The sequence below is a fragment of the Rhinichthys klamathensis genome, unplaced genomic scaffold (assembly GCF_029890125.1).
Source record: "Rhinichthys klamathensis goyatoka isolate OS25496 unplaced genomic scaffold, OSU_Roscu_1.1 h1tg000206l_1, whole genome shotgun sequence".
NCBI classification, from domain to species: domain Eukaryota; kingdom Metazoa; phylum Chordata; class Actinopteri; order Cypriniformes; family Leuciscidae; genus Rhinichthys; species Rhinichthys klamathensis.
Window position 1 is genome coordinate 1,153,580 of NW_026606731.1, and position 20,448 is coordinate 1,174,027.

At 38.1% G+C, this 20,448-nt stretch overlaps 2 protein-coding genes across 3 annotated transcripts; both read left to right on the plus strand.

The window, feature by feature from the left end:
* Positions 1 to 4,125: 4,125 nt before the first annotated feature.
* On the plus strand, positions 4,126 to 7,865 carry LOC130096812 (uncharacterized). Its single transcript, XM_056263498.1, has 3 exons — positions 4,126 to 5,420; positions 5,939 to 6,172; positions 7,568 to 7,865. Exons 1-3 carry the CDS (start codon positions 4,174 to 4,176, stop codon positions 7,863 to 7,865), a joined length of 1,779 nt encoding a protein of 592 aa, XP_056119473.1. The 5' UTR covers positions 4,126 to 4,173.
* Positions 7,866 to 10,536: 2,671 nt separating this feature from the next.
* On the plus strand, positions 10,537 to 16,797 carry ankk1 (ankyrin repeat and kinase domain containing 1). Of its 2 annotated transcripts, none has more exons than XM_056263355.1 (8): positions 10,537 to 10,861; positions 11,147 to 11,426; positions 11,693 to 11,844; positions 11,954 to 12,003; positions 12,358 to 12,513; positions 13,106 to 13,206; positions 14,454 to 14,478; positions 14,595 to 16,797. In XM_056263355.1, the coding sequence occupies exons 1-8, from the start codon at positions 10,665 to 10,667 to the stop codon at positions 15,848 to 15,850; spliced, it is 2,217 nt and encodes a 738-aa protein (XP_056119330.1). In that variant the 5' UTR covers positions 10,537 to 10,664; the 3' UTR covers positions 15,851 to 16,797. The 2 variants fall into 2 exon arrangements, with proteins under 2 accessions (XP_056119330.1, XP_056119331.1); XM_056263356.1 differs by having other exon boundaries at positions 13,106 to 13,197.
* Positions 16,798 to 20,448: the final 3,651 nt, after the last annotated feature.

Sequence of the window (20,448 nt, forward strand, 5' to 3'; positions counted from 1 at the left end):
GATGATGTACTGAGAAAAAGTTAAATTGTCACAGTTCAAATAGGTTTAGCAGAAATGAGTCTGACAGTGTAATCCAGGGTTTGGGATAGGATTTGACAAACAGACTGCAATATGGAACCTTAACACTTAAGGTTTGTCCCAGAGCATATTTTGTTTCAGATGGTGCACCACTATCCTTAAATGTGATGTAAGCTATTTTTTTTTTTTAAACTTGTGTTAAACTATCTACATTAAATTAAAGGGGTAGTTCACCAAAACATTTAAATACTGTCATCATTTACCCCTCATGTTGTTCCAAATCTGTATGACTGACTTTCTTTTGTGGAACACAAAAGAAGCCAACGTTGATGACAACTGACTTCAAACAAAATTGTTTTTTGCAAGCCTATCGCTAATGATTTTTTAGATAATAGTATAGTATTTAGTATTTTAATAATATTAACAATAGTATTTTACCAGTTCCCAGTTTTATTTTTGAAGGCTCTTAAATTGTGTCCTTGGGACCCCATTCCATTGGCTGAAACAGCTTTGTTTATGGAAATTCTGTTTGGTGCCTATATTATCAAATCTGATATGAAATGAAACCCCTTCCTTTTGGTTTTCTTAAAAGCCTAAATTCAATCTGTTCATCATTTAAAGCTACCGTATCTCTTCAGAAAATTTGGACTAAACAACTCAATTCATATGGATTAGTTTTACGATCTCTTTATGAACTTTTGAAGAGTCCAAGTAGTTGCGTGTACTGTCAGTGGAGGGACAGAAATCTCTCATATTTTAATTAAAATATCTTCTTTTGTGTTCCGAAGATGAACGAAAGTTTTACAGGTTTGGAATGACATGAGGGTGAGTGAATTATGACAAAATTTTCATTTTTTTGTGTGAACTAAACCTTTAATGTTTCCGTTGTTGCATTTCTTAAAAAAGTAACAAATGATTTTCCTCATCGTTCAAATTTTTTAATGTTTAAATAGGGGTCTCCTTGTAAAAAGGTTGGGAACCACTGCTCTACAGTTTATTTGAGTCTTATCTGAATCTGTTTAATAATGGATGACTCGGATACTAGCTTATCATAGCAGCTCACGCAAGCCGACATGCGCATGAAAAATTATACACAGTCAAACACGATGAGGATGATGAGGGATTCTACTGACGCAGAAATCCGTTTCATTTTCTCAGCTTCCTTTTTTTCACGTGTCAGTAATCTAATCTACTTATAAATGACAAGAGAGGAAGGTAAAGCTCACAGTAAGTTCCTTCAGAGAGTGTGGTGTGAGCTCTGTTGGAACAGTATTCTGTGTTGTGCATCTCAATGTAGTTTTATTATAATGTTATGTATGTGTAGCTTAAAAGAAACCAAGAGAGAAGATTAAGCATGGGGATTGGTTACATATTTTTCATTTTTGGACTCACAGGTATGTACACTAAGTTTGTCTTCAATAACTGCTGTGATCAGCACATAAATGTCAAGTTAGAGACATGATTTATTAAAGATATTATAGTTTAAAAATATAGTTGTAGTTTACAAACTATAAAATTAACTAATTTTTATATATTTTTTCTGACTAAATATGTAATAAATGAATATAATGTTTGTATATATATATATATATATATATATATATATATATATATATATGCATAATTACAATTGAAAAATTTTTCAAAAATTCATAACAAAGTAATGATCAATTTTGTAATTTATAATTTTATATATAGTAGTTGATATTTTTATATAATTATAATTTTTTTAAGGCTTACCCATTATACCCACCGATTAGGTATCAAAAAAAATATAAAAAAATTCTCTAATATATTTAATTGTGATATAAGAGCACTATTGATTAGATTCAAAGTAAATGTTTCAATTCAATACAGTGTTATGGACCCGTTCTTATGTGTTCAGTTTTGTGCTTCTACATTTTCCTGTCCAGCTGTTGCAAATATTCAGAGATCACTTAATTTCCCAAAACATTTAACACATTTCTGTCTAATAAATAACACTGAATTATTCATTAGAAATGGCAAATGCTGCAACTCACTCGTTTGTACTGTTACGGAACCACCCTTATGCATGCAATAATTTTAACTGTATCTATATTTTTCCGTGTATTCGGTCGTAAAATTTTAATGCCTCTCGAATTGTTTATACTATAGGTATTTATGTGTATTTTATGAGCCATCTCACAAGCAATATTGCAACTCTACTACTTTTCAGTGAGTGCTAAGAAGGAGGACCTGCAAGGCTTTCAGTCCCTGCAAACCGAGAGCACAACCTTCATAATAACTATCCCATCAGAAGAGCAAAACACCTCCAGTGACAACAGTGGAAAAGTTTCCACCGAAAGCCCTGCTCGCCTGACTCTGCCTGTAATCAGTTCTCCAGGGACAGATTTGTTCCATACACCACATGAGAGGCAGCACTCAAGTACAATAAATGCAACCACAACCACTGATAAAGATGCAATTACCTCAAATGGGCCAATTGTCTTGGCTTATGGTACAGGTTCACATTTCACGGGTAAGGATGGCACTGCAGTGAAGCCGTTTCAGTCCAAAGGAGACCTCTCATTGATCTCCAATGATGAGGGAAGGCTTCATCCCTCAGCTGAGGCTGAATTTGAGTCAATGATGAATGACACCATGATGCCTGCTGCTCATCTGTCCAGAGCCAGGGAAAAGATCTCAGCTTTTTTTCACGCTTCACTGGAAAGCAAGAATCAAAGAGTCTTGGAGTCTATTACTCCTTTGCCCGCAAATGACATTCCCATGGTATCAGCCTCTGATCCAGCAGTAATTGATAACCTTAGGGAGTCAAACGAGAGTGTGGAAAGACAGGGCGAAAACAAGAATGAAAATTGGACCCTGGAGTCGTTTGGAGCTGATAATCCTCTGAATCGTTCTGAAGAGGCTTCTTTAAATAAGAATCATTCGACCATTATGCATTTTACAGTTTTGCAGGGTTTAGGGCTTTTAACCACTGAGCTTGGTCAAAATCCAAAAAGTGGATCTGAGCATGAGCCAAAAGAACAGAAGAATCTGCTTTCACCAAGTTCAGTGATCCTTGACACTCCATTACAAGTGAAATCAACCAGCCAAGTAATAGTTAATAAAATGATAGAAAGCAGCAAATATCCCAACACCAATGGACCAAAACCCTTCGGGGTGTCACTAAAGCACCCAGACTCAATCTTTTTATTCTCTGCTTCAAAGCTGACCCCTACAAAGATTCCAGACGCAACCACGCTGAATTATTTTTCAAACATGGAAACAGCTGCTGGCGAAATCCACACGACAAAACAATTTGTGGACTCTCGGTTGATATCTGACTCCGTGCATAGAATTGTCTCAGCAAGGGATGGACTAGAAAGCAAATCAATTTTTTACACCAAATCAAGTAAAGAGCGTCAAATTAAACCAACGCTCCAAACCTCACCAAACAGTTTCGTTCATCGCCTGAATAAAAGTGACCTTTCTTTGGTCGCTCAAAACTCTTCTCTACTCAAAACGTCAGATCTTTGTACCAAAGAAGCCAGAACATCTAATTTCTCTGTGACAGAGAAACGTAACAGAATGGATAATTTTCCAGTTCATCCGAGTGAATTGATAGCCTTTAGTACTGCCTCATTTACCAACGCTGAGGAAGCAACTATAGCAAATAAGCGAATGTTCATGAAACAGACTCAAAGTTCACTTGCCGCTCTCCGAACCATTTCAACTCAAGAAGACACTCTCAAACACTTCAATCAGTTTCAATTATCTACTGCAGTGCCTCTTCCACCTTTGACAAAGGTTAAGAATGTGTTTCATGTCTTCAAAGTGAACGATCATCACCCTCAACAGCCACTAAATCTTTTCCCCACAGAGAAATTAAAGCCTTTTGTATCAGTTCAAGCTCATGAATCTATTCCACCTTCAGTTACGTCTGCAACTGTGAAGAGATTTACAAATATGGAAAACCTCTCTAAGTTCGAATTTACTAACCAAAACCAAGAGTACGGTGGGTCACAAAACGTCCCATTCATCATATCCGAGAGGCCAAACATGAACTCAAGTACATTGGACACAGGACACGAAACAGTAAATGCAACCACAATCAACAAAAAGATGTCACATTTTAGGGTCCCACTTTCTAACAGCAACATATCCACAACAAAGACCTTCATTACAACAACTATGTTTTTAAAACCACGGGTGTCTTTTCCCAACATCTCCCATCTTGCTCGTGCAGTTCCACAAAATAAGTCCTTTCTGCTACCAACACCTTTTGGTAAGTCACAAAATACTGTGACAACAGATGCCAAAGTTCTCTTAAAACTTTTGTCCATCTCTAAGAAAAGTAATGGCAAGGACGTCTTTTTAAATCACTCGTTGACAACTGGAAAGATTGCTTTGCCGTTAGACGACAAACAAAAAGATCTTAAAAACCCAAGAGGGACTGTGATGCTGTTTTCCGGCAGCTACACGCTTAGCAGTATCCCATCAGTCCAGCAGCTTATTGAAGCTCACCCTGGAGAGATATTTCTCACAGAAACACCGCAAACACAATCTGTACTTCAGATTGAGTCATACTTAAAAAAGAGAGATGACATGGTTAAACCAACAACTCTGAAACCCCATGATCAGAACAGTCGTTCAGTTGGAGGCGCGAATCAAACCTTGTTGACGCCAATTCCGCACAAGATTGTTTTACACCCAATTCACACATCTGTTTCCCCCAATGTTCACTTGATTACAGAGTTTAAACAACATTTGATCCTCTCTGCTTCACCTTCTGTGTCTATTGGGCCAGCAATAGTGCATAAAAGTGGACAAGACAACCACAAAAATTCACTTTTATCACATCACATGTTTGTAAATTTATCAGATGTTAAGGAGCATCCTCAGAACATGACATCCAGCCAAATTTCTGGCATCAGTTGGCACACAACAGCTGCAGCACGTCCAGAAGGGGCCCTGAACACGTCACCCCTTGAATCATCCAATGGAACAACTTTTCCTCTGTTTCCTTTTCAAATGCAGAATGTGTTTCATAAAGAGCATTTGACTTTAACTGAGGACCAGACAGATTTTTCCTCAACAGTAAATCAGGATTCACAAACGACACAATCGAACTTTCCATCTGATGAAATGTCCAGTTTAGGCGCAACAGATGATGTACAAAAGCACATTGGGCGGACTGCGCTGTCTGCTGTTACTGGGGAAAAGTTCTCTCCTCTTCTCCACAAGGATTTGAGTTTCTCAAGTACAGAGAAACAATCGCTCCCCAATGGTTCATCAGCCTCCAGGGGAGGGAATGAAGATATTTCACATGCCACCACCTCATTTGCTGAAAGTGACTCATGGAGATCTACTGAGTTTGTGTCAGACCTACCTGTAATAAACAGGAAGAGGACGGCTATATCATCCGATTCTCTCAGTGGGTAATGACTCAGAACTCTTCAATCACTTTTAATGTGGAACAGAAACAATTGTATTAGCATTTGTGCTGTGCTAGATCAATAAGCAGATAGAGAGGTTGATTGATTGATTGATTGATTGATTGATTGATTGATTAAAAACAAAATAAAATATCTGAAATTATCTGATTAATTGGACTATTTTGTTTAATGGGATTAATGAGACACAAAATGGCAAACACAACCACAATGAAAAAATCATGTCACATTTTAGTGTCCCACTTGCATCAGTATTATCTGGTGAACTACTTTTGTTTGTTTAGATAATTACATTCGTTTTTTTTATTATTATTATTTTTTATTTAAATTTGACAAAGAAGTATGGCTGCTGTTGTTGTGGATGGAACGGTACTGAATAAACTTTAGCTCTACAAGTACAGATGCAATCTATAGAGATGCCAGCATGGTGATAAACTGTAGTCAACATGATTAATTTTCACTGCACTCAATTGGATTTTGACCGTCTGATTGTCTTCTTCCAGTCAGGCGCAAATCTCTGATGATATCTGCGGCACTGGCAACTACACAGCAGAGATGAGTCTGAACTTGGAGAGAGATATCATGCCCGGAGATCTCATCCCTGCCCTAGGAAACCTGCGTGTCGTCATCAGCCTCAAAACAAATAACAGCCAGGTCAACCTAGAGATAAAATCCTGCTGCCTCTCGCCTACTGGCAGACTAGATGAATTTAACACCACCTGCTGCATTTTTTCCAGGTAATGTGCTCCTCTCAGGTTATTTTAGATTAACTCAAATCACATGGTGCCCTTGAACCAGGCCACATTTCACATTATGGTACCAAATCAGCTACGTGGTTCGAGCATGGCTGGATTATACGGATCCCATCTCCCTCGTTTTTATGTGAAGGTTTAATACATCAGCATTAGTTCCTGTTTACATGACTCAGCTACGTTTTAACTGGTCACCTTATCACAGGGGAACAGCATTATAACGACTGGCTAAGAAACATTCCCTCAAACTGTTTAACTTGGGAAAGCTATAAATATCCTGGGCGAAGCATGTACTTATATCGAGCTGAAAGTTGTGTGGTTAGAGCAGTACAGTAAACTGCTGATGTCTGTTTCCCTACTGGTGTGTGAAGTATTTACTTTCTGTGAGTGTCTCGGCTCTGTTGCCAATAGCACTCTGACACTAATATCCAGAGACAGCACAGTGTGTACTTTCAGTAGAGTCGTGTTATCAAAACAATAATCTATGAGGTAAATTCTTTCAAAATTCTATATTTTGGAAGTACAGTAATGTACTTTTGTTTAGCAAAATTGTCTCTCAATCAGGGAGACGAGAGGTAGGATTTCCTCAAATATAATGTACAAAACACATTATAAAACATAACAAAAGTGTATAAACCACTCATTTTTGTAAATTGCTCTGGGGAACATCAACAACAGCTGATAAAGGTTCAGAGGGAGGAAACCGGGGCTTCCCATTTTGCATACCTCTGCACTATATACTGTTTATAGTACATAAGTACAAGTAGTGTTCTCTCACTGACATATACAGTACAGCGAGGCTTAGTGCAAGAATCTTAGACACTGACACAGGCACACTGTAAAAAGTGATCATTTGACTTAAATAAAAAAGTGAGGAAACCTGTCACCTTAAAATTATTAGGTAAATAAACTTCATGTGTAACTGAAAAAATTAAGTTTTAATTTACGCATGAAGTTTATTTTTATCCGGCGGGGGGCGGGAACTTGATTCTATACATCGGGTGTTGATCGGATCCGGATGGAGGCAGATCTAAATGCGAGCTTTCAGTCGATTAACAGGAAGGGGCATGGTTTATGAGGACCAAATAATTGGAGAAGTCCGGCATACATCACCAGAGAGAAGTCTGTCATTTCACTGCAAGATCCAGTTATGACATTTTGATTTTGAGGTCTTTTTTTTTTAAATGTTGATGAATGCATGAATGAAATCTTTCACAATAACATCAATAAGACGAATATCATAACATAGAACTATCACAAATCTACATACAGCAATCCATCCACAGGATTTAATTGTCATGCTTTCACGTTCAAGTTCATTATTTTAGCAATGTGCGTGCCATCAGAGCTAATGCTTCTCTTTGATTTGTTCTCCCTCAGGCTGCCTATAGAACCTCATGGCATTAGACTGCTTCCTAGCGTCCTGTCAAAGAGGGCTAGCTTCACCATCAGTCTTTTCCAGATGATCAATTACTCCACCGCTTACCTGCACTGTGACCTGAGTGTGTGCTTGAGGAACCATTCTGAGTGCGAGAGGGTGAGTCTCAACCCGGCCTCACAGATGAAAACTCGGGGATCATTTATCACTGTTGAAGAGGTCTCAATATTTCTCCTGAAAAATGTTCTGCTTTTCATTACTCTCCCTCTTTTGATGACAGCATCTGCAGTTTCTAAATAAATGATCTTCTGCAGCTTGTTACTCTGTCACTGCAAGACAGAAAGTGAAGTGGTCGGCAGTTCGTAGGCTAACAGAATAACTCGCCGAGTCTGTAAACAAGTTTAAAGTATGCAGAAGTTCAGGGAATTTATTTCTGCGTTGTATAATGGCTAGATTTCAGGATGATGACATTATTGGTTATCCATTTCACATCTCAGCAGTGTGTGCAGCGTCTCGGAGAGGAATCGAGGGCCATCTTCAGCAGCACAGGAAACCGCATTTCTTTCGGCCCTGTTTTGAAAGGAGCAGACAATTCATCAGCCTCTGAAACAGCAGGTAACGTACTATATTACCAAGTTGTTCTGGTGGAGTAATAAAACAAACTAATGGGAAGATATTTCAGCCCAACTGTCGGTCTGATTTGGTTTGTTAATACAGATGACACTGAAGCCATGGTGGTGATTATCAGCTCAGTGGCCGGCTGTTTGCTGGCGTGTTTGGCTCTCTTGCTTGTCTGGATTGGGAACAGACGTTGTTTGCAAAGGTCTGCCTACTGCTGGTCCAGGGGCCTTTGTGAATGCTAACAGAACAGAGCTCACTGCAAGCCAGCCAACCGGACTGAAATCTGCATCGAGCACTCAATCATTATCTGACAGGTTTTGAATTGCTCATCATTATGTTTAGTTGTTGCACTGGGAAACTAATGCAACTTTTAACATTGTTAAAAGTAACCCAAAGTTCTTCTGAATATTCATTTATTCTGCATCATAGTGTCAAGCTTTGAGTATTACAATAGAGATGTTAAAAATACAAGCCAATTAACCATTTCAATGTGAATACTTTTGTCACACAGCTATTTAAAGGGATAATACGCATAACTCACCGTCATGTCGTTTCAGAACCTTAAAAGTGCAGTCACGTTTACCTTTGTTCTGCAAATTTTCTCAGACCAAATCCAGTCATTTCAGTTGGAATCCATGTGAATGGGAATTTCGTTTGAGGGCAAAAGTTTTACCCACACAAATTTCACAACAGTTTCCAGTTGCTCATGCAGATTGTCCAACAGAATGCTGACCTTTGAAATTTGACCGCATCTTATGAAGAATGTATATAAACATCTGTCAAGTCCTACACAGGATTGGACCCCATTGACTTTCATTGTATTGATAAAAAACAATATACAGTATATATAAAAAATTCTCAAAATATATTTTTTTATGTGCGTGTGTGTTCTGCAGAAGAAAGGTTTTGAATGACATGAGGGTGAGGGTGAACTGTCCCTCTAACGCTCGGTTGGGTTGTTCATCCTACCACTGTCTACTTTCTAAGCTGTTTTGACATTTACCATTCTTTAATGCAGGATGTGCTGATGTCAAAGATATACATGAATGCTTCTCGTTATGTGTCACTACCCCAGCGCTCACAAAAGTTAGATATGTTGTTCAGCTGGTATTAGATTTCACTCCATGTGTTTCCTTCTCAAGTAATCGCCGTTGGATGAAAAAAGAAGCAATTAAGTAGTAACAAGCAGACATTGCCTTTGAGATGCATCTCTATGTAAATCCCACCGTCAGGCTGGGACAACCTAGGGGCGCATCAGATTTACTGTCTATGAAGATCACTTAATAAAAAACATAATAGCTTCTTGTAATTGAAAGTACAATCAAAATGGGCCCAACAGGACACGAAGCGAATATGTCACAGAACTGGAAAGAAACTAGTTTCAATATTAAATCTTTGAAAGTGCAGAACTAGGCCGTTAGAAACACTTGAGGTTGTTTAATGCGTAATTACTCCCTCAATAATTAAGGTAATTAGCTTATTGATTGCATTACCTTTAGTGGTAAAAGGTCATTTATAACAGTTTCAATTGCTTTGCGCACTGTACACTGAAAATTACAGACAACTTCATAGTATTATTTCAAATTAGAACATTATGGCATGTCTTGACTGTGAATCTGGTCCATCAAGAAGAAAATCAACAGATTCTGTATTCACGTTGAAACGTGGTGGCTGGCTTTGTGCACCTTTTAAAGGATGAAGTGTCTCTTCGAGTGGAGGACAAAGCCTGAATCGCAGCGGCTGCATGCCAAGTCTCTCCTTCGAAGCCTTACAAGAACGCTGAAGAGGCATGGCATTGTCCCCTCGGTTCAAAAGTGCTGCTCGCCGCTTGATTTTTAATTACTGTTATTAATATTATTACTTTATTTTTGAAAACCTGCCATTAAAGGTTCATTTGCATCACACTTTGACTTAGAATAACATTCACTTCACAGGTTTTTGCTAATGTGTGCCAAGAAATTCAAGAGGCAGTGCTTGAGAGATTAATGAACAGTGGGAAAACTTCCAGAGAACAATAGTAATTATAATGAAAATGTGCCATGCATTTTTTTTTGCACTAAATTGTGTGTTGATAAAACAGTGTTGATCTGTAAGATAATTAATCATAAAACCCTTTAATTATATATTTAGCATAAAATATCTTTGGACATGTCACTAAATTAGGCTATATTAAATAAAATGCTGCTTCTTCCCTAACAACAAACCACAAACATGCCTTATGAGGCAATCCCTTCTGTAAAAACATGAACCTGTATATCCAGTTATCAGGTGTCTCGCATAAATCTCTCAACCTCACCTGTGTGTAACTCATTCAAAACTGGTTGTGTTGCATTTCTATTCTAATAATCAGTGCTCTGACGCCTCCCACCAAAACCAGCTGTCCTTTTTGTTTAATATGCATTTCCTCGACCTGGTTTCTGAGTGCCAAGAAGAAATGTTGAAGGACAGAGTCTTCATTTCCTGAGCCTGGAAAACAAAATGACAGCAGATAATTCCAGTGTAAAGGATTCTTTCAGAGATGGCTGCCAGGAGAGAATTACTCATTTTAAAAAAGACGAGTTCGAAAATGACTGGGAGAAAGTGGCCGAGCGCAAGTTTGGTCGAGTCTATAAGGTGAAGCTGAAAGTCTGGCGGGAAACGTGTGCCCTAAAGACTACAACCAATGATGATTACAGGTACAATTACACGTGAAAGTAGGAAATGATATACTATTATTTGTAAGTAGTTGGCAGTTACCATAATGACAGAAGTATTATAAACTGACAGTTTTATTGAAAGCTAACTACAGTAAATTTAAATATGGATATATTAAACTGTATGTTATTGTCTGTATTTTTGTAGTTCTCATTATATTTGTATTTTGTATTGTTCTTTTTATTGTCTGCTCTTTATATAAAATATTTGCATGTACTATATATATTATTTTATTATCAATTATTTTACATTTTATGACCCAATAGGAACATGATAGAGATGTCCAAAATTGGAAGAATGAAGTTCAATTATTTAATCTCCATTTATGGAATAAGCAAAGATCCGCCTGCTTTAGTGATGGAATATATGAGAAAGGGATCCTTGGATAACCTTCTCAGCAATTATTTCTTAATGTGGCCCAAGAAGTTCCAAATGATCCATGAGATGACGATGGGCATGAATTTTCTGCACAGCATGAAACCGCCCATCCTTCATTTAAACTTGAAACCAGCTAACATTCTTCTTGATGATCATCTTCACGTAAAGGTGAGTCAGACGCTATGTCATGTTTTAAACTGTATCTGAAGTAATTTCTGGTAAAAAAAAAAAGGGGGGGAAAAAAAGCGACTCTACAAGAAAGAGAGCTAGTGGTTTTGCTAACTCTTTAAAATAAGGTTGTTTATATGATAACATTAGTTACAGCTTTTATTATTCTTGGTTAATGTTACTTTCTACATATATGCAATATGTTACGTTAAAATATACAACCTCATAGTGTTGTTGCAGTTTTAGGATATATTTTCTCTTTAAAGATTTCAGATTTTGGCCTCATTAAATGGGAGGAGTTCTCTAGTAAGACTGAGTTTATTGAACACCTGACAGCTCGAGGGAACATAAACTATGTGCCTCCAGAGACCTTTACCCAGAATCCTGAACCTCCCGGAACGAAGTATGACGTGTACAGGTGAGAGTTCATAACTTAAAGAACATTACGTTATGTGCATATATTGATAATTTGACAATGAGTTATGATATGCCCATGAAATAATCATCTAACCATACTCACTTTGCAGCATTTCTATTATTATGTGGGAAATTCTCACTCAACAGCGCTCGTATCAAGGTAAATATGGTTCCTAATTTTGGCACTTTCCACAGATTTTCACACAAATTGTAATGTTGCATTTGTCATACAACCCAAGTCATTGTAAGAAAATAGCGTTGATAACAGGATTGCAAAAAAAAATATATATAAAATGAATCCAAAACAAAACAGCTCGTATAATATTTATTTTGACCACCTGAGGTTGATTTCTGAAGCACCTTTCACCTACCATTTATTGAAGAACCCATTTATTTGTTATGAGAGTGCTTGAAGGAAGCACAAGCTGTGTTTGTATTGTTAAACTCAAAATAAAATATATTTGTAAAGTTAATATAACACTCCAAGCAATTTGTTCTATTTTTCTTGCCACAGGTTTGACTATGACAGAAATATTAATCAAAGTGTCATCTGGCAAAAGGCCTGGTATAGAGAAGATCCCTGAAGTCAAGCCCCCTGAGTGCGAGGACATGATCGGTGTCATGCAGCAATGCTGGCACCAAGACTGCAGCCGGCGACCTGCTTTCTGTGGTAACAAACCTCGTTTTTTCTTCCTTCTGTTTAATGAAGAATAGTGCTCGATTACAAACAGACGAAATGCATTCCTGAAGCCTCAGTAGAAGTTTGCACGGTTGTCTCTCTGGTCTTATTCCTTCTGAAATAACAATGAGCAATGAACCAACATTGTTGCACCTCTTATCAACCTCCCTGTTCCTCTGCAATTGTATCTTCATCAGGTCACCTTCAGTAAAATGTCTAATTAAATTAGTGATAATACTTTTGAATTTTAATATTCAATGTTTGTGTTCAAGCATTAGTTTAATAATAAGCTTCTGCTAATTGTGTTGCAGTGTTGAATTGTATAATGAGCTAAATATGATTAATCGTGTAGTAGGGCCTACATCAGCAGTGTGATTAGACCAGTTATGACCCCTGAGCTACAATTTTATCACTGCCAATTTAGATGCTCCATAAGAGTAGCTAAAAGGCTGTCAATCATTGGCTGGCCATTTGCAAATTCTTTTCCCAAATGATCACTCTTGTGTGGAAACCCCTAAAAAAGGCGAGAGCAAAAACGTTTCCCAAATTGACATTCAGCTGCATCATCTCCATTTTTCTGCAGAGATCGTTCGGGTAACTGAAGTCCTCAGTGAAGTCTTGAAAATACCAGAGACGGTTTCAGGGGGTGAGATAAGAAAGCGTCTGCCTGAACAGGTATTGAACGTAAGTGACTCCTCCAGTGCATGTTTAGACCACACTACACCATCAGCACATAAGGTGTTAGCATGAGTTATATTAAACAGTCCAAAATATTCATATGCAAAACTTTTTACACCAAACTGAAAAAAAAAAATCAAACTAAAGCAATCATTTGTCTTTTTTTAAATGTCATAACCACATTAGTCCGAAATTGGACTAACACTCGGACAAACAGACCTAGACTTAATGCGACTGCAGCTTGGCTTCGTTCAGCATTTATACACGTTAATCAAACTACAATTGGGGTCAGTGTTGTATGCTTGCTCCAAACATCAGTAATGATGCACAACGTGTATTATACATAAAGATTATCTAGCAAGACTGCAACCGGCGACCTGCATTCTCTGGTAACAAACATCAGTTTTGTTCTTGTTTCTGTTTAATGAAGACTAGCAGTGCTTGATTATAAGCGTTTTAGTCTGACTGAAATCGTATCATTCCGGTTTCTGCAAAGTAACAGACCTAGATAATGCGATAGCAGCTAGGCTTTGTCCACCATTTATATACGTTAATCGTACTTCAGTGTGCCTTAGTGTTGTGTATATTTTCATTAATTTCAACTTTTTAGAGATTATGGATCAGATTTACTAAACAGGGCAAATTAGTGTGAGAGCGCAATTCCAAAAAAGTGCCGATGGGAGTGGAATTGTTCTGTGCGTGATCTACTGACGACGCGCAAATTAAAGAACACAGATACAGCCGGATCATTTCCATAATGACCAATGCAATCTACCAAGAGCAGCGCAACTTAGTGTCTGGTTTAAGACATGCTTTTTTGGGGTGGTAAATAATGGTGCAAATACCAGTAAATTGACTAGTGCAAACCACCTTACACGATTCATTTAAATACTCTCCTCCCATAAATTTTGCGTCTGAAAGGGAAACTCTTACAAATGTATATGCAATAAGGTCAGCCGCAAAAATAACTGTCCACGCCTTTAGTAAATCCTGACAGTAGTTTTTAACGCCAAAAGAGGGTTTGCGCTTGCGCAATCAGTTAGTAAATCTGGCCCAAAGACTATAGCTCAAGTACGCAAAAGAAAGCACTGTAGTTCAATTATAACTGCGCATGTAAACGTACTGCCAGATCGATCAGCACAACAAAAACTGCACACAGACACATTTTTTTTTTAAATCCATGACAACAACTATATATTTGCTAGTCACACAATAGATGTAACATGAATTTAATTTTGCTTTCTCTCCATTAGCCAAAGAAAACAGCTGACGCTTCAGGCAAGTATTTTGTTCTCACAATCAATGTCTTTCTTACTTTCTGTACAAACTGTACAAACGCACTCTTACTGTATATAAAACTGTCCACCGTCCCATTTTGTTCCTATTCATTACAGATGATTCTAGCATTCACTCTCTGCTTATAAGAAAAGACTTTGAGAGCTTTAAGAATGTTCTGCAAAAAGAGGATGTATCGACGCTCTTCCAAGACAACAACACTCTCCTTCATCACACCGTTGCAAGCGGGGACAAAGAAAGCGTGCGGATGGTCCTCGATCTAGGAGCCTCTGTGAACTGCCAGAGTGTAAAAGGCTACACCCCACTCATTGTTGCAGTTCTCCACAAGTTTTACGACATCTACAGCTTGCTGACAGAGCGCGGGGCTGACGTCAACCTCAGCGATGGCGACCAGTGGACTGCCCTGCATTTTGCCGTACAGACTGGCGATGACAGAGCCGCTCGCCTTTTGTTGGAAAATAAGGCGAGAGCCTGTGCCAAGGAGAAGGACGGCTGGACGCCTCTGCATCTAGCTGCTCAGAATGGCCACGAGAACATTGTGAGAATCTTGTTCCCGCGTCTGGATGCCGTGGATGAGCAGGAGCACCAGTCTGGGCGTACGCCACTTCACGTGGCTTGCATGTACGGACATTTAGAGATCGTCAAGCTCTTGCTCAAAAAGGGAGCTGATGTCAACAAACAGGATAACCTTCAGTCCAGTTCCCTACACTTAGCGGCAGATGAGGGGCACTTCAGGGTGGTCCGTTTGCTGGTTAATAGTGGGGCTGATCTGAAAACAGTCGATAAGCAAAGCTACAGTCCCCTTCATTTTGCCGCTCTGAAGGGTCACACGGGTATCTGCAGACTTCTATTGAGTAACGGACTCGAGCCCAACATCAGAACCTATCAAAATTGGACAGCCATGCACCTGGCAGCCTTGAAAGGCCATCCGGAGACTATCCTTGTGTTGGAAGAGCACCATGGCTTAGTCAACGTCCAAGGGAAAGACGGCTGGACGCCTCTGCACCTTGCCTGCCATCATGGACAGGAGGGGGTGGTGATGGTGCTGCTAACAGCAGGTGCTGACCCTAACCTGGCCGAGGATAACGGCTGGACACCCCTCCACTTAGCCTGTAATATTAGCTGCTTCCCTAGTGTGCTGCAGCTGATATCCCATCAAGCCAATGTGAACGCACAGAATAACAGCCAGTCAACTCCGTTGCATTTAGCCGTCCAGCTCAGCAACATCCCCATCATCAAAGCCCTGCTGATGAATAATGCACAGCGGGGTATAAAGGACTCGAAAGGATGTACCGCTTTAACCTTGGCTCAGCGGTGCAACAATACAGAAGCTGTGGAGCTACTGAACAGCTAGCACACTGGTTGAGACTCTGGCGGAGAGCGAGCCGTGTTCAGTGACAGATAACTCTACCATTAGAGGGAGTCCAGCATTGATTTCTGCTATCGATTTCCCTCCTCCTGCAAAGCCTGTTCTTATAAACACTCTCGCTGTTGTTTTGATTTAGATTCCTAGAATTTAACGCCTTTGTTTTGGTTTGGTTTGGAGCTCAGGTGTGTTCTGGGAATGGAAGTGTTATGAATGAAGGATTTTGACTAGCAGCATGTAGTGAAAGTCAACAAAATCATAATTGCGTCAGTTTATTTATAGTGAATAATTCATCAGAGCATTTTATTCCTACAAAATCAGTTGTTTGTTTGTTTGTAATATTTAATCAAAACATAATAACTTGCTCCATCCCTGAAACTACTTTCCTTGTCTGTTGATGACACTTTGTGGACCTTACATAACCAAATATAACCTATAGTTTGCACAGGTTATTGAATAATGTTAAAGGGATAGTTTACTCAAAAATGAAAATTCTGTCATCATTTACAGTCCCTTATGTTGTTCCAAACCTGTACGATGTACTTTCTTCTGCGGAAAACAAAATAAGATATTTTGAAGAATGTTGGTAACCAAACAGTTTTGGTCACAAGTGACTTCCATTGTATGGACAAAAAAAATCTCGAAATATATTCTCTTATGTTCCACAGAAGAAAGAAAACCATGCATGATTGTAACATGAGGGAGAGAAATTTTTGAGTGAACAATCCCTTTAACTACGTAGCCAGATTGCAATACCTTTATCAAACTCACATCAGTCTGGCTCCATTCTGGTCTGTAACACCCACATTTTTTCACAATCTATTTGCACACTTTGTTTTTGTGCTGAATATCCCATTCAACTTTAAAACACATCATATTAGAGGAATACAATAAGTTGTAAATTAATGCACAGTAAAACAAAAGAGAGAAAAAAGGTCAACCACAACATGATTCAATGCATTCATGCTAGTATGAATTGAATTCCAACAATGTCAAACATACACATGTGTACTACAGTAATATTATGGGGGGGAAAAATCACAACCATTTGTGGCATTCAAATGGCATGTTACATTCACAGACAAAAGCCAAAAAAAACCTGTTTGACAACATGCTTATCACTTCCCAGCAGGCTTCCGCTCCCGTTCGACAGCTTTGTCCTAAATACAAAGGGCAAAAAAAAAAAGCTTTCGGTAACGCTTCCTTTTACAGTACAGCACTTACGGTACGTGTACTTACAGTGTACTTACCTAGAAAGTACTGGCTAATATAAGGTAAGTACATGGGTTAGGGGTAGGTTTAGGGGTAGGTTCAGGGTTAGTACCTAGTTATTACCCAGTAATTGTAATTACTATAATAAGTACATAGTATGTACATGGGTAACAGGACTGTAAAAGGAAGCGTTACCAGGCTTTCTATGTTATTATATTGGTGCATTTCAGTCATAAGTTGACGCATTTCAGTCATAAGTTGACATCAGTTTACACATAATATATATATATATATATATATATATATAGTATTTGTGAACTGGTGTCAACTGACTTTAACTCAAGTGAATATGTTAATTAAACATCAATGGCTTTTGACGGAATCAGAACACATACAGACCATTATCACAGACTGTGGTTTGCTCTGCAGCCTCTCAACTGTATTGTACATAACACTTTAAATATCTCATTAATGTCAGCATAATAACTAAAGCTTTGAGAATATCTACAGCATCGATTGATGCAACCCTCATTGATATGCAGTAATATGAAAATAAATGATCTTTTTTATGTAACAGCATGTTGTCAGGCGTTTTTCTCTTGGAGAGAGATTTTACATAAGTTTTGAAAATGGATTGATAATTTCAATTTATGTACAGTATCTAATTCCAAGTGAGTAAAATAGTAATTTATAAATAATTCTGCTCAGTATTGTATGTGTGTGTGTGCTTGCCTGTGTGCACATTTTTAAAGTCAAAACAAAAGCAGATTAAGAGAGGGCTTCCCATTGTGTGATTTATACTTGTCAGATATCCTCAATTTAATGTAATTAAATAGTTGGTAGTGTTTGGATCCTGAGAGGAATTTGTGCGGGGGCATTTTTCTTCAAAGCTTCAAAACAAAATATCCCCTGTGGACTATTGCTAATGCAACAAAGAGCTTCATATGCGGATTAGGTTTAAATCTCCACAGCAAATTTGATAAAAATGAATTTATACACAAGACTGCACATCCAGAGAAATGTGCTGAAAAATACAGTACCATCTCAAAGAGAAGATTTCTAGTGAAGTGTGACTAATTATTGCTCTGTCTGGCTTTCATTTCATTACTTTTGGGTCCTTCATGCAATAGATAGCTCTACTAATGAGTGGTTGATTACGTTTCACCCAGCATGCACTGAAACCCACTTCCAGAGAATGACACCATGGTCTCAGTGTCAACGCATTATCTGTTGCCATAATAATTATTTTGTTTACATTACATTGCTAAAGTAAGGCACACTGTGTGTCTTTTTCCACCCCATTAATTATGGTTTTGTGGATTTCAGTCCATGTATGTTATATGTTTAAGCTATTTATCATTCATTTAGTAAGCATAAACTGAATATGTCATGAATTGTTAAAAAAAAAAAGACAATCTCACAAAAGACTGAAAGGAATCATTTGGCATTGGAAAGCAAAAAAAATTACCATTATATTTATTATTTTATGAAAACTTCAATAAATTCAATGCCAAAGGAAAATATATACTTGCTTCATATTTTATTAAAGATCCTTTTTGTTGCCAAGAACCGGGCAGTTCAGAACATTTTTATTGATCCCAAGAGATCCAAAAGAAGTTTTTTCTTCTACCTAATACCATCCGTCATCCAAAAAACCTCTGAATCACCTTTTTGGGAGTGTAGTGGTGAACAAAGGTGCTGATGCAGGGTTCCTTCCCAAATGAGAATGAAATAGTGGTTTACAGATTAATCGTCATGTTGATTGAAACTGGCTTTGCGGAAGATAAGGAACTTCTGCATATGATTCAGAATTCCACAGAGATGTGCGTATTGTCAGATTTCGTGCCACTGTTGTTTATTCAACATTGAAGTATGATAGAATGAGGTTAATGTCAAATTTCATGACAAAGCCATGTTAATAATATAAGAGGGAGTTTGTCATTGTGACATCAACATGGATGCTTCCTCTTTACCTTAAACTGAACCTTGACAAGACTCCTGTACAAGACCTTAATCACTCACTTCCTGATGTTTGGAACACCAAAGAGTTTCCCCTAGACAACCAATTGTCCTTCACTAATCTTGTCACATGCTGGACAAAATAATGACAATCACCTTTCATTCACTTTTCCCCCTAGATCTGATATCTATTCAATAAATTGTTGTAACTCACTCTGAACTGGTTGCATCTGTCTGAGTGTATACAAAATTTGGTGGAATTCCTCTAAATCTAAAAATTCTTCCATTCAGGTCTGTCCATCATATTTGCCACAATCAAATTATTGCTTTTGACATTTATCACATCCAGAGGGCTGGCTTACTGTCAGAAGTGTCATGCCCAACCTAATTTGCTCTCTCTGGTGTGTATTTTAAATGCAACTTCAAACAAAATGTCAAAAAGAAATGTCTTTCTAAAATGTCATAAATCACCCTGTCACATGAACAATCGCCATGTATTTTCTGCAGACTGTTTGCTTTAGTTTAAGCTGAAAATGTTGTCCTTTGCCCAACCTCATTCTGTGTGAAATCTATAGGCCTAACTCTTGTTTGGACCACAATAAGAGTTATCAAACTTTCTATTTTAGACACAACAGAAATTATCACTAGCTGTCAGGTGTAATTTTAGTGGTCATAACTTGTAATTTAACATAATTTTAAGTTTTGTCATGACAACTCTCGGGAGATTGGTATGGTAATAGAGATTGGCATGATATGGCAATGTTAATGTATTTGGTCTTGGCGGAATAGATCTGCTACGCTGCTACTGCAGAGCAAGTACCGAGACAATGGCAAGTATTTGAATGTGAGCAGCAAGCTCATTGGCCGCTGATGCAACAGCAACCAATCAGCTGTGCTATGTAGAAAACGACATGATTGCTACCAATAAGTTAAAGACCTATCGCCCTGCACCATTTCCTGAGTTTCATGCCAGAACTATGTAATTGTTTTAATCCAGAACAGGTGGAAATGGACCTTTATCTATCCCAAAACTTTTTTGTGATTTGTGACTTACTCAAACAAACTTTAAATAACAAATAGAAGTTTTCCACAGTTGAAACACTGACTGGACATGAGAGATAAAACATTTCAGTAAGTTGTGTTGTTTTTTTCAACATACCCTCAGATGTTCATTCATATTTATTTCCTGCTGAAACTTAGTAGTAAAGCGGAAGAGGTCGATTGGGGCTTCCACAGCGATCTGTCACGCCACATCAAAGAGCGTCAAAACGACATTGTTAGACTTTTGCGGTAAAATGAACACGATTTGAAAGCTGAGACGTTTTATCAAATATAACAAAACACAAATCGTTGAAAATTTAAGTTTAGCGCTTATAATAGCGTTTCTCCACGTCTCGTACCGACTCAATGAGACC

Excerpts from the sequence above, each read along its gene's own strand:
- ankk1 (XM_056263355.1), top strand. The coding sequence starts at position 10,665 with ATGACAGCAGATAATTCCAGTGTAAAGGATTCTTTCAGAGATGGCTGC. Across the intron at positions 11,845-11,953 it reads ACGAAGTATGACGTGTACAG|CATTTCTATTATTATGTGGG; the intron begins GTGAGAGTTCAT and ends CTCACTTTGCAG. Across the intron at positions 12,004-12,357 it reads TCAACAGCGCTCGTATCAAG|GTTTGACTATGACAGAAATA; the intron begins GTAAATATGGTT and ends TTCTTGCCACAG.
- LOC130096812 (XM_056263498.1), top strand. The coding sequence starts at position 4,174 with ATGTTTTTAAAACCACGGGTGTCTTTTCCCAACATCTCCCATCTTGCT. Across the intron at positions 5,421-5,938 it reads TCATCCGATTCTCTCAGTGG|TCAGGCGCAAATCTCTGATG; the intron begins GTAATGACTCAG and ends GTCTTCTTCCAG. Across the intron at positions 6,173-7,567 it reads ACCTGCTGCATTTTTTCCAG|GCTGCCTATAGAACCTCATG; the intron begins GTAATGTGCTCC and ends GTTCTCCCTCAG.